A 12,262-nucleotide genomic window follows, 5' to 3' on the forward strand; every position below is an offset into this window, starting at 1 on the left:
GGCGCCTGCATTATTCATACGGCCGGGCTGCGCGGCTCGCGGGGCCGCTGCAGACATGTGGCAGTCGGCTCGGCCAGCTGACCGTGGCGGTGTGGCGGAATAATAAGGAATTACTTCATAAACAAGTGCTGTGGAGCATCTGTTGCTGTCTATTGTTTTCAACAAATGTACATTTTAGAGTCCTTAAGTACTGGTCGATGTAATGGGCGCAGCGGCCCTGAATGAGCCATTGTGCATTGTTTTTGAATGGATTAATGTTTTGTGCAAGTCGTGGGCATTCGTTATTAACCTTGCCGCTTAAAGGCTAGCAGAGATAAGGAACCTGAGCTTATTAAACTTTGTGGAATTCATTTGTTTTTGAGTTTTCTTAATTTGAACACAGAAAAATTTCCCTTTGGACTCTGTGCCAATGCAACTGATTATATCAGTTGTGAAGTACTATGAAGCTGTCTTTTCCAGTCTATGTAATGTCCTAGAGAAGTGTTTCACATTCCTAAATCTGGTACATACTTTTAAAAAACATTTATTTGATTAAGTTATGGAAGYTGCACTTCAGAGTTTTAGTTCTTTGTGAGTGCTTTGTGTCAGGCCTCAGACAAGTCTCTGCATCTTATTCTGTCAAGTTCTCATCAGAGGTATTTGTCATCCTGTTTGTCACAAATGTTTTGAGGATGCATCTGCTTGTGCAGCACTTCACATATTGAGAAGACCGTAGAAATACCATTGTTGCCGTCAGCTCTTATGTAGTGCATTGGCACAATGTTGCTGGGCAATGTGCATTGAAAGGGAAGACATGGCTTTGACATACAGTAATATTAAAGCAGCTGTGATGAAGTAATTTTGTCATTCTTAAACTGTTACTAGTTTTCTCTCATCCTTATTGGATTATAAGACTTGTCTTTATGGATTTATTGATTTAGCATAAGAGAGGCCGTGAGAAAAATAAACTGTAAGGCAATGTAATGTTCCCAGATAAGCAACCCCCCCTCCCCCCAAGCAAATGGCAATTGTAGGACAATGGCTTATTTCCAAGCTTTGTGCCAAAGTGACACAGCTCTTCTGTCAGGTTGGGAGACTAGAGAGCAAAAGTACAATAAACAGTTTAAAAAAGCAGACAAACACAGAAATGGAAATGCAGTGACATGTCCGGAGCTGTCCAGAAAGTTTTCCTTGAGTGCTGACTGTGAGAAACCTTGTACAAGTGTCTGTAGGGAGGGCACAAAGAGTTTTGGTCGGTGACTACTTCTGACATGCAATAGAGAAAATTGCAGAGCTTGGTAATATTCAGAGCTGCCAGGATAAAGTTGATTCACAGGAAATTAGGCAAAGCCATAAAGAGAGTGAGAGTATGGGTTTATCTGCAAGATGCAAGATTAGTGGGGTGAGAAATCTAGCTGGTTATGACAACAAAAGACAGTTTCTGGTAAATAAAGCAAGTTACTTTAGCCATTGTCTAAATAGGTATAAGGATTTTTTTTTTCTTCCACAATCTTTAACTTTTGCTCAGCTTTTTAAGAAGGAGTACTTCTGTTGGCAGAGATTGAGAGGGGAGTTGTTTGTGGCATTACTTCTTTGTATTGGATGTGTTAAATGCATCAAAGCTGTAATATCACTTTGTATTGCATTAGAAGTGTGTGGGAATACAGGAAAGGGAGGATTTTCAAGTCTGTAAATGTAAACAAAGCTTTATACAAACTTCAGTCCTGATTGTTGAAAGATACATTCAGTGCTGTTTTAATATATCAGTGTCTTGCATGCTTAGTGAGTTTAGAATAGAGTAATAGACCTGAATAGACCTACGTAAACTCTTTCCTTTCAACACTGAAGGGCTGCATCCTCAAGGTAGCTTTACCAGTAGACTAATTCTTAATCATGCTTCAAATTCAGAAGCTTTTTTTCCTTTCATCTTTAGACATTTATTAATCTCTGAAGTGAAATCCTCAAGTCATGTAATAAAAGGAACAAAAATATTTCATTGGCCCAAAAAGAGGGTTGTTAATCTTCACACCAGAACATTTTGATTTAAGAACTCTAACTAATGTATTTGGAGACTAATATGAATGGCAAGTTCACGTTCGTACGTTTCCTTTATTTTATGAATTTAGTTCTAAGAGACTTAACCAGATTATTCAGAAAAATAAAATATAATAAAAAAATGCCTGCTTCTGAAATGGGATATGTCCAAGATTTTGGTTATGTCATATTTTTTTCCAACTGTGTTTTTAGAAGAAAAATTTGCTTTTCATTGAAACAGAGTACTTGCATCAGTCACATATCTTAATTTCCATTTTTACTTTTATTTCAAATGTACATGGGAAGATTGGACAATTTGCCATTGTATAACACTTCCAAATCCTGCAACTATTTCGAATTGTACAGTTGTGGGTATTTTTGAAGCTAAACTTTGAAGTTAAGATTGCTAAAACCGATAAAAATAAACTTTATGTAAATTATATGGAATATCTGTTATTAACTAGTAAAATTGTAAGTATCACATGAATATTCTTTGGCTAGTCTGTACTGGTTTTCATTTAACTACTGTGTGGCAAATGCCAGGTTTTCATTTGTACTTCTGAAGTGCTTGAGAACTCCAGTTTAGACAAAACGCTTCATACTCTTCGGCATATAGTTAGCTATTTAGCTACTGAAATACATTTAATGCATAATAATTGTATTAGTTATACTGTAATTATTTTTCAGAGAGATGGCAATCCTCTCTCAAGTATTTCTGGGCAGGGGGGAGAGTTAGGGGAAATGGTTTTAAGAAGGTAAAGATATAGAACTCAAAAAAGATGGGTATGTAAAATTCTACATAAGATATCCAGCACCGGTCACATCTTGGTTATTATTGGTTTGTTGTAGAACTCAACTTTTTTTATAATGAGATAGCTTATTTTGGTTTCTTCCATGGTTTGTCTCTGTCTCAGACATTTGTGTAGACCACCTTCCCTCATCTCTTTGAAAGAGGTGTGGAACAGACTTTAGGTCTGCATACATGAACTTCTCTATTGGACTTCAGAAAATGTGTCACTAGGGAGCTGTTAAGAGTAGTGGAAAAGATAATTGCCCTGCAGGTACTCAAAGGCTGCTTTGGAGAAGAGACTTTTTTGCAGAAAGCTGCAACCAGTTAGTCAGGTACAGTGAACCTGCGAGTTTCCTGTTGCTGCCTCCCCCAAAATCTAAAACTTTTAGGTATTGCGGAAATTGGAATGGCATAAGAATCTGAGGGGGAAAATAGTATATTTATTTTAAATAAGGTCCTGCAAATAAATGGGTGAGAGGGTTATACTGCTGTACCCAAAACCCTGTCATTCCCACCATCTGTATGTAGAAAAACAGATGATGAGCTTCCTTTTTACAGAGCTTAGGAGGCACACTACTGAGGAGCCTGCTTCTTGGAGGAGCTCCTAAGCTGTCAGATGGAGCCTGCTTTTGAAGGTTCGTTCTCTGCCAGGCAGACATCCTGCTCAAGCCTTCTTCCTCCTATCCCTTTCTCACCTGACCTCAGTCCCATGTCTGTGTAAGAATGTTTCTTTTGAAAACAGCTGCTGTATATATTGACAGAATTTTGGCATCAAGCGTATTATGCACCATCATTTTACAAAGAAAGCTTTCTTTGTCATCTTTCAACAATTGCTTTATTTCTTGGCTTCTGTGGCATAACTAGAAACATGAATGATAAAGATTTAAAAAACTAACTGACTTGTAGTGAAATCAATTAAAATCACAATTCTGCATTTTAAGAGAATTTTTGGAGTTCTGGGTGACTCTTTTTTTGTTTGCATGYCATGTGGAGCCAGGTCACATTTTGGCGGTTTGGCTCAGAGTCTGAATCACTAGCATATACTACAAAGGTCCCGAGGACTGGAGTGCCATAGCAGTAGGAACTCTGCAAAGTCAAAACTCTGCTAAATCCTGACTTGAAAGAGGCACCTTTAGGAGCAGAAATGCCCAAGTGATGAGCCTTTGTGTACAGTAGGTCACAAGCCGTTTTCAGAACACAGGAAGTGATAAGAGGATAGTTCCCAATCCTGGCTGGCCATTTTTTCTTCTATTTGCAGTGCAATTTGACATTGGTGTTAAGATAAAAGCAAGTATATGTAAGTAATTGTTTCAAAGTTTGACATCTGGTAAAACTGAAATGCTTGCATTCACTAAATATAAATGCACTGGAAACAGGTAAGTGGCAGAAGTGAACTCCCGCTTCAGTAATAATAGTGGAGATGCACAGTGTTTTGCCTGGCAGTGATTTTCAGTTTCTTTTAAGCCAAATAATTTCCTGGTATTTGTTTTATTTGAATGGTAGCTGGTGCCAATAATTGGGAAAGATAGATATTGTTTTTCTATTCACTGCTTATTTGATTTCAATTTTTGCATAGTCTTAAGATTTGCAAAATTCTTAATTTTATATGGAGATAATACATAAGAACATTGCAACTACGTGAATATACTGTTTTGAAATTGCATAACACTTTGAGTGTGAAAACATGTAGACTCAGGCTGTTGTGCTATGTCCAGACTGTTATTTCCATCTAATGATTTAAGTTTTACACTAGTATCTGAATTATGTTTAGTTTGATTCTTCTCATAATTTAGCGCAAGGTCTTTATGATCTGAAAAAGAAATAAGCTGCAGCATGGTTGACTATAAATTTATGAAATTTGTTTATTTTTTTAAATAAATGCAATGACAGTTGTTTTTTTTACCCTTTATCGAAAGATATTACAGTAAACACTTCAAAGAAAAATACCTGAGCTATAATTTGATTGATAGATTTATTCTATTGCTTCTTTACTGTTATAATTAACTAGATTCATAAGGTCTGTGGGGCTGGCAGTGATGTTATTTATTTGTACTGGGTTTTGCACAAGAAGATTCTTATTTTAGCTAGTGCTTTGTTTTGCCGCATATAAATGATAAATATTTATTCTGTAAACTCAGTTAAATTATGTGTCTACTAATTGTGATTTGATAATGTAGAATTAGCCTATAAAATTTTGTAGTCACATTTCTGATTAAAAAAATATTGCCTTGCAGTTTTAAAATACATTTTCAAATAAGTAATTTAGGATTGGTTGGTAGTAGTCTTACAAAATGTTTGGGTAAAACCAAAAGCAAAAAATCAGGACATATTTGTGGAAGAACCTACAATGCTAAAACGTATGAGGATCTGACAGAGTCTTCTTAGAAAGTGATAGACATGTTCTCTTTTGGAAAGACTTCAGAAAGTAATTGGTTGGTAACGGAGATCTCATCTTTGTGCTGTATGCTGCTGTTTGTTTCCTGGAGACCGAACTTAACTAATACTAGTAGTCTTAACTTCCCTTTTGTCTCTGTTTTGCATGGATCGCACTGAATTCTCCTCTGTGGTGTTATATTTGTATGCGATTACAATAGAATACAATAAGCTAATTGATTTGTATGTCAAGTTATTTGTGATCATTGTATTAAATTGAGAAAATTTAATGTTAGAGCAATAGCATGAAAAGATACTGATTTACTGTCAGTGAGACTGCTCTATAAATCTTTTTTGCTGCTGTATTGAAGAATAGATCATGGTCTTTTGGGCTTACTAAAGGTTTCAGAGAATTTCTAGTGAGAAATACTAACTCTGCATTTAAAGAGAAGGATTTACCTTACCATATCTCTTCCTTTTTGTGTGCCTGTAGTTAGATTTGCATTGAAAATAATTGTGCTACTTTTTATTCCTTTTTGTGCTGTAGAGTTTGCACACTTATAAAATGGTGGATGAGAATCTAATTTAGCTTTTGCATTGTTAATTAACTGAGTTTAACTCTAGGGCTTCAATCTGCCTTTAGTTTTACTAGCAATGAGACTCTACTGGCAAAAAGGTGAACACAGGGATTACTACAGATCAGAATCCTACTTACTGATAGCAAAAGTTAGAGCCAAGGTTGTTTTGCTTTTTATTAGTTTCCAGAAATTTTCTGAGGAGTGCATTAGAGAAAGTGGGGAGAAGAGCAAGGAATCTATTCTGTGAAGTGAAAATATGCTGTTAAATTTTATCAAAGGACAGTGTTATAAGGATACAGAAGACCTTATAGAAAAATTTGTTTCTCTTACCTTTTTTTCCTGAAACGTTTCATGGTAAAATTGAAATGTTTTGAAAATAAGTTGCAGAAAAGTGTAGAAGTAGTTTGTATTTTTCAAGAATATATTGAACTATGTCTTAGAATAGTGAAGCAGTCTTGCTGATTCTTTCCAAAGAATATCTTCTGTAACTACAAACTATTTCAAAATGTACAGGAATGTAATTGACCTTATGCTAGCCAAATTTACTATTATACCTTTATAGTTGTGCTATATTAATTTTGTCATAATGAATATACCTTAAGGATATTGTGTTAATTTTTCAGGCTGTTTCTTCCTTAAATAAAATTTGCTCTGTATCTGCATTACAACATTATATCTCTCTTTATATGATTTTTAGAGTCTTAACATTCATTTTTCTTTACCAGCCAGCAACGTTGATATTTTTTAAATTCCTTTTTCATCCATTGTCTGTTTTCTCCAGTCTCTCTTTTCAAATGTAGCTCTGCAGATCAGAAAAAAATAACCCTCCCTGCTATTGCACCRTAGGTTGCTGTGCAGATCTTTCTGATATTTAGCATAGTTTTTTATTGCCTAGAAGTAAAGAGAAAATAACTTGTTCAAATATATCTAACAATATACTTGCTTGTTTCTTTAAGAATGAAAAATAATGTACTTATCAAAAATCAAACTTTTGTATAAATTACTCCATTTTTTTTTATTCCTTAAACTTTTTCCTTCAGCATTTCTGAAAACTTTATCTGTCCAAGGTGGCCATGGAATTATAATGTTGGAATCTCAGATTATGATGACTTTTTCTCATTTTTCCTAGTGTAACCCTTTCCGGTCAATATTATTTTTGCAGGTAATGCCACCTTTGGTGCTCTTTGCAGACCAGCAGCAGGTCTGAGTCATAAAAATCTTTACTTTAAAAGTGCCCAAGAAGGTGATTAGCTGCATATTCTTTCTCAGTTAGAGTGAATTGCATGGAGGGAGGATGCTGTCTACCAACGAAATTGCAAACATATTTTTTCAATGTATAAGAACTATTTTGAACTTCCAGAACACAACAGTAAATACTGCTGTTACCATGCAGCCATAGGTTGTAACCTTTCATAAAAAAAAGGAGGGGAAAAAAAGGGTGTGTGGGGAGGGGAAGAAACAAATAGTTCTATTTATTAAGCAAAGCAAATTTTCTGTCTTTTTTTTACTCTAATGGTGCACTTGCATTTCTCTTCTCTTTGGGAAAAAAAATAGCACATTGTTCATTCACTAAGTGAAACGGATGCTTTAACAGGCATGAAATACAATTTAGATTTTAAAGATCATGTTAGGTTATTTCTTCATTTTCATGATGTTCCAAGTTTGAGTAGAGTTGACAGATTAAGTTGCAGCTTTGTAGTTCCTTGTGCAAATTTTACTTTCTCTCAAGTAATGGTAATAGTTTTTAGTATAAGATGTCTGATACGAAAGTTTTTAAAGGAATGTGTGGCATTTGGGGAACTTGTCTCTTTATTCTAACATTAGTGGATTAGTATTCTAGGAAAACTAGAGAGGATGGTACTTTCTAGATACCTGTAGCTTCTGGTACTGGGTTACTCACTTGTTTTATATTGATGTTATCTACTGAGGGGTGTATTTTGCACATGTAGAGCACTTGTTTATCTGCTTTGGAATTTGTACTATTTGCTGTGATGTACATGAACTCTGTTATGATTAATTTAAAAACAACCCTTTTATATTTGTTTTTGACAGAACGGGACAAAGAGTTTGTAGAAGGCTTAATTGGACTAGAGACTGTAAAGAAAGCAACAAAAAAAATGCCGAAACCAGTAAGTAGCTGTTTTCTTACTCATCTAGAATTTAACAAGATTTTCTCCCTTTAGAGGTGATCAGCTCTAATAGTTTTGATTCTGTCATTAGTAGATTTCATAAGGTCTGCTAAAGTGCATGTATCTGGAGTTCAGGTAGTTTAATACCAACATATGAAGAAAAGGTCAAAAAATATTGGTTCTGCAAGGAGTTGTGTGCAGTGCATTTGGAGATGTGGGCAGTACTTCCTGACCATAATGGTCACCATTTCACTGGCAGGAAGAATGGCTTTTCAGGAATTGTCGACTTTGAGATGAGATGACATACAGTGGTTAATGGAGGCATACTTTGAGCCTGACTCAATGTCTGGTAGAATCAATGGAAGGATTTGCTGTAGGATTTGGCAGGGAAAGGCAGCACATGTGTAATGAGTTAGTGATAGCAACAGGGCTAATTTAGGTGGTAGTTTAACCATGTTAGTACCTAGAGGGTACATGCAGGAGGGAGGAAACAAGCAATTTTTGTTATCTCCTATTCACCCCTCAGCTGAGATAAGGGTTTATCCACTTTCTATCCAGAAAAATAATAATTAATTCTCTGACTTTTGTTTCAACATTTGTTCTGAAATTCTTTAAGGAGATTGTTATTCTGCCACTTGATTCTTTTGCTGTTGATGTAATATGGGAAGCTTAGGATTTCATCTGCCATGTGTTAAATGACTTTTGGTTGTCTCTTCCCCCTAAATACAGTGAGTGAAAGATGTGAAAGGGGGGGAACTGAATTGTCAGTGGAGATTATTTCTATGCAGTTCAATTGACTTATGGAGTAGCCATCAGGCTTTCGTTGTTTACTGGTGTTTCAGTGAGCTTGCAGCTTAGTAATAGGTCTGCCCTGTTCCTAATCATAAGTGTGTGTGTGTACACATAGCTGTATGGACACATAGACATATAAAAGGTTTTTGCTATTAATCAAAAATTACCAGTGTAAATAGGCCATATCCCATGCCAATATTCAGAAATGGTGCAATTTAATGAATAATGTGAGTGTTGGACTATCCAAGGACTAAGTTCTGTTCTGGGCTTTGCTGTTGGTCTGTTGGCTGACACTGACCATATCACTTTTTCTGTGATTTCATGTTTTTCCTTCCTGAATGGGGGCAATACAATAGCATTTCATGAAATTAGAACTAGTTATTCATATCCTGCCCCCTTCCTAAAGAAAGCTGGACTCTTAAAGGTAGGGAAACAAATTAGCAGCATACTATTTTCTGACCTTTTTGAGTCCTGGCTATGTTAATTGAGTAGTGCTTTTAATAGGGCTTCCCAACAGGAAAACTGTATTTTAAGAATAAGAAGGAAAGTCACTGGGAGGCCATGTAGTTCTGAGACCCCTAAAACCACCCCCGCATATACAGACTAATGAAACCACAGAAGTGATCACTAGAGGAAAAGGGAGCCTTAGGCTACCTCTTCTTAGACTGTGGGGTTAGAAGCTTGAAATTTCAGGCAGGCAGGGTTCCCTCTACTTCAGGCACCTGAGACAATCATAGAAAATATAGTTGTAGAATGGCTCAGAAGAGAAGCAATATTCTCAGAATTGAGATTGCAGAAAGTGTTGGAGGTGGTCACAATCTACCCTAGGAATGGAAATTAGCTACCAGATCTCAGGAAAGAAGCTGGACTCATGCCAAACGTGAGAGAATGTTGTTTCTTTTATGAGGGGCTTTATATAAGAGTTTTCATGCATTGGGCTTTTCTTCCTGGTGACCTAGCGACGTGTGGGATTCAGGAAAAAAAAACAGGTGAAAGGAGCCATTAAGAAATGAAATTAAATTGTTTTTTTTTTCCTGGAAAATGCCATATGCATTTTTTCCCCTGCAAACTCCAAGTTGTTGTACTTATAATTTGTAATCAGTGAATGAAGTAGTAGCATACATGCCAAATGATTCATTAACCTTACCTATGAAATCAAAAGTCAGGTTTTGCTCTGGTTGCTTTTTAAATGGTAGACTGTTTTGAAGCTTTTTCCCATTTTTTTGGTGACAGTAAGAGCCAAGTCATTGGTTATGTTTTAATGAATTGATATCGTTCTTTAGGTCTTGCAGTTCTGCTAGGGTTTGATAGAACTGGGCCATAGAAGATCTCTTGCTCTGGTCACTCATTTCAGCTCTTGCTAATTGTCTTTAAAGACAATCTATAAAAGCCAAATGTAATTCTGGTCCAGAAACTGCATTTCAGTTCCTTTTTCTTGAAAAAAAATTTTTTTTTGACAGCTGTGCAATAAAACAGTCTGTGTTCTATAGTTTTATTTTTAGAGGTCTTTAACCTGAAAGCTAACTACAAAATCATGGCTATGCAGTTGTATCATATATAACTGAGAAAACTCAACATAATTCAGAATTTTGGCACTTTTTATCGCTCTCTTCCCCTGTATTACTGCGACCTATTTAAGTATTTTGTTTTGTTTTCCAAATCCTGTTGAAATGATCCTATTGATAGTTCTTAGAAAATCTGTTGTTCTTGTAAATATGTGAATCTGAGCAGTATAACTGTAAGTAGTCTCTCCACATTTTAGAATAAAGCTTTATTTTGATATGCATAACAAATAATGAAGTTATAGATTGGTTTAAATTGACACTAAATCACAGGAAAATCAATGGAATAGATTTTAGTTTCACTATTTTTACTTTGAAACTTTGTAGTATTCCAGGCAAAAGCTAAGTAAATAGAGACTGGTAAAGGGTCTTACCATTACTGAATTTGAAAGTAAAGATCTTTCACATTTCCCAGAAGTTAAGTCCCCTTCTGAAATAGGGTTCGTGGCACTATGAATGATATCTTGTGAGTGGTAGTAAAAGTTCATCGTTCTTACATAAGTGTTTGGGATTTTGTCTCTTACAGGCTATTAGGTTACATAGCTTGAGTAAAAAGGCTGTTTTGAAAAGAGTCAAAGTGACTTTAATATATTGTCCTGAGACATTAATGTAATAAAAAACGTCAGAAAAAAATCTATTTTTGAAGCATCTCCTAGTTTGATTGCTTCAGTAGAAAAGTCTGTTTTTTCTGTATTAAGAACAAAGTGACTTTCCATTCTTGAGCAATTCACTCACTATCTCCCCTACTTTTAAAACAAAATAGTTCTGAGACTTTACTATTCTCAGTTCTGCCTGGCAGTACAAAATTAAGTTTCATTTAGCTTCTGTTGTGATCCCTCTTTAAAAAAAAAAAAAAAAAAAAAGTCAGTGTTTTTAATTAGGTCTTTATTGCTGTAATCAAAGCTGGAGCTACTAATAGGATTTTTTGAAGTGTTTAGTTCTCTGCTTACTGAAGAACAGAGTATTTGGTGAGTCTTGTTTTCAGTGCTTTCTTCCTAAACGAGCTGATACAAAATGTTTCTCAGATGTATGCTGTTCTCTCAGATCATCACCAAAAATAGAAACATGGGAGCTAAAATTAGACATCATTAGTTACCTAACTGTTAATCATTTCATAGGCTAAGAAGATTAGGTTTAATTGACTGAAATGTTACTTGCATTTACGGGGTGTAAGAGGAGTTAAAATTATCAGCTATTTTTGCTGATAGTTTGGAGTGTTTTCATACCATACTCAAAAGCATGAAAGAGAAACCATTACGCTAGGTAGTAACAGGGTTAAAATGTCAAAGTTACTGAGATTAAAAAAAAATAAAAATCTTTTTTGACTTTTTCAGCATTTTTGGGGGATATTGTGTATCCAGAAGGAGTAGTTGTAGAACAATATGGACATTACAGAAGTTAATTTTGTAAATAATAATTTTGAAAGTAGTGAAAGTGGAATTGTATACACTATAAATTCACTGAAATGTTATTGTTTTACAGAAAAATCTTTGAGATATATAGTGCAATATGTGAATTACACTTTGAATATATGATTTATTTGTACAGTATAAATGGAAAACTGATACCAGTTTTGAGGACTGTGGTGTGTGTTTTTTTTTGACTTGACTACTAGCAAAATGCATGTGCTGTTACTTCTGTAGCCTTCTGTTCCTAATCCTGTTTAATCCTTACCTTTTTACCTTATCTTGTTCTTTTTTTCCTTCATTGCATTTCTTCGCATGTGTGCTCTGAGGCTGATACAGAGTGTACTGTGCATGTCTGTACAGTGTGTAGAGTAGTGAGCGCAATATACTGCTATTCCTTAACACAAATAGTTTAATATGCAAACATGATATAGGCAGTAATCAGCTGAATTAGTGTGAGGAAGCTCTCGGAAGAAACTTTTTTTGCTATATGCAGTTTTATTGTAAGTTAGAATTGGACTGGTTCCTGTGGCTTTTACAAGTGAGCAATTGATACTGCATTTATTAAAACAAAGCAAAACCACTGAAACCCTTTTTCAGGTAATTTATTTATTTGTTT

General features: G+C 35.2%; 2 protein-coding genes across 3 annotated transcripts in view; both read left to right on the top strand.

Moving 5' to 3' along the window:
• Positions 1-12,262, top strand: part of PSPC1 (paraspeckle component 1) — a 592,911-nt gene that overhangs the window by 575,450 nt on the left and 5,199 nt on the right. For both annotated transcript variants that reach the window (XM_026070528.1, XM_026070529.1), the window contains exon 7: positions 7,807-7,883. In XM_026070528.1, the coding sequence (XP_025926313.1) occupies positions 7,807-7,827 (21 nt within the window). In that variant the 3' untranslated portion in view covers positions 7,828-7,883. The remainder of the gene's footprint in view (positions 1-7,806; positions 7,884-12,262) is intronic.
• Positions 7,813-12,262, top strand: part of RDX (radixin) — a 30,265-nt gene continuing 25,815 nt past the window's right edge. The window contains exon 1 of the mRNA XM_026070516.1: positions 7,813-7,883. Coding sequence (XP_025926301.1) covers positions 7,872-7,883 — 12 coding nt within the window. The 5' untranslated portion in view covers positions 7,813-7,871. The remainder of the gene's footprint in view (positions 7,884-12,262) is intronic.

This window comes from Apteryx rowi, unplaced genomic scaffold, assembly GCF_003343035.1.
Source record: "Apteryx rowi isolate R43461 unplaced genomic scaffold, aptRow1 scaffold_311, whole genome shotgun sequence".
In the NCBI taxonomy this organism is placed as follows: Eukaryota; Metazoa; Chordata; class Aves; order Apterygiformes; family Apterygidae; genus Apteryx; species Apteryx rowi.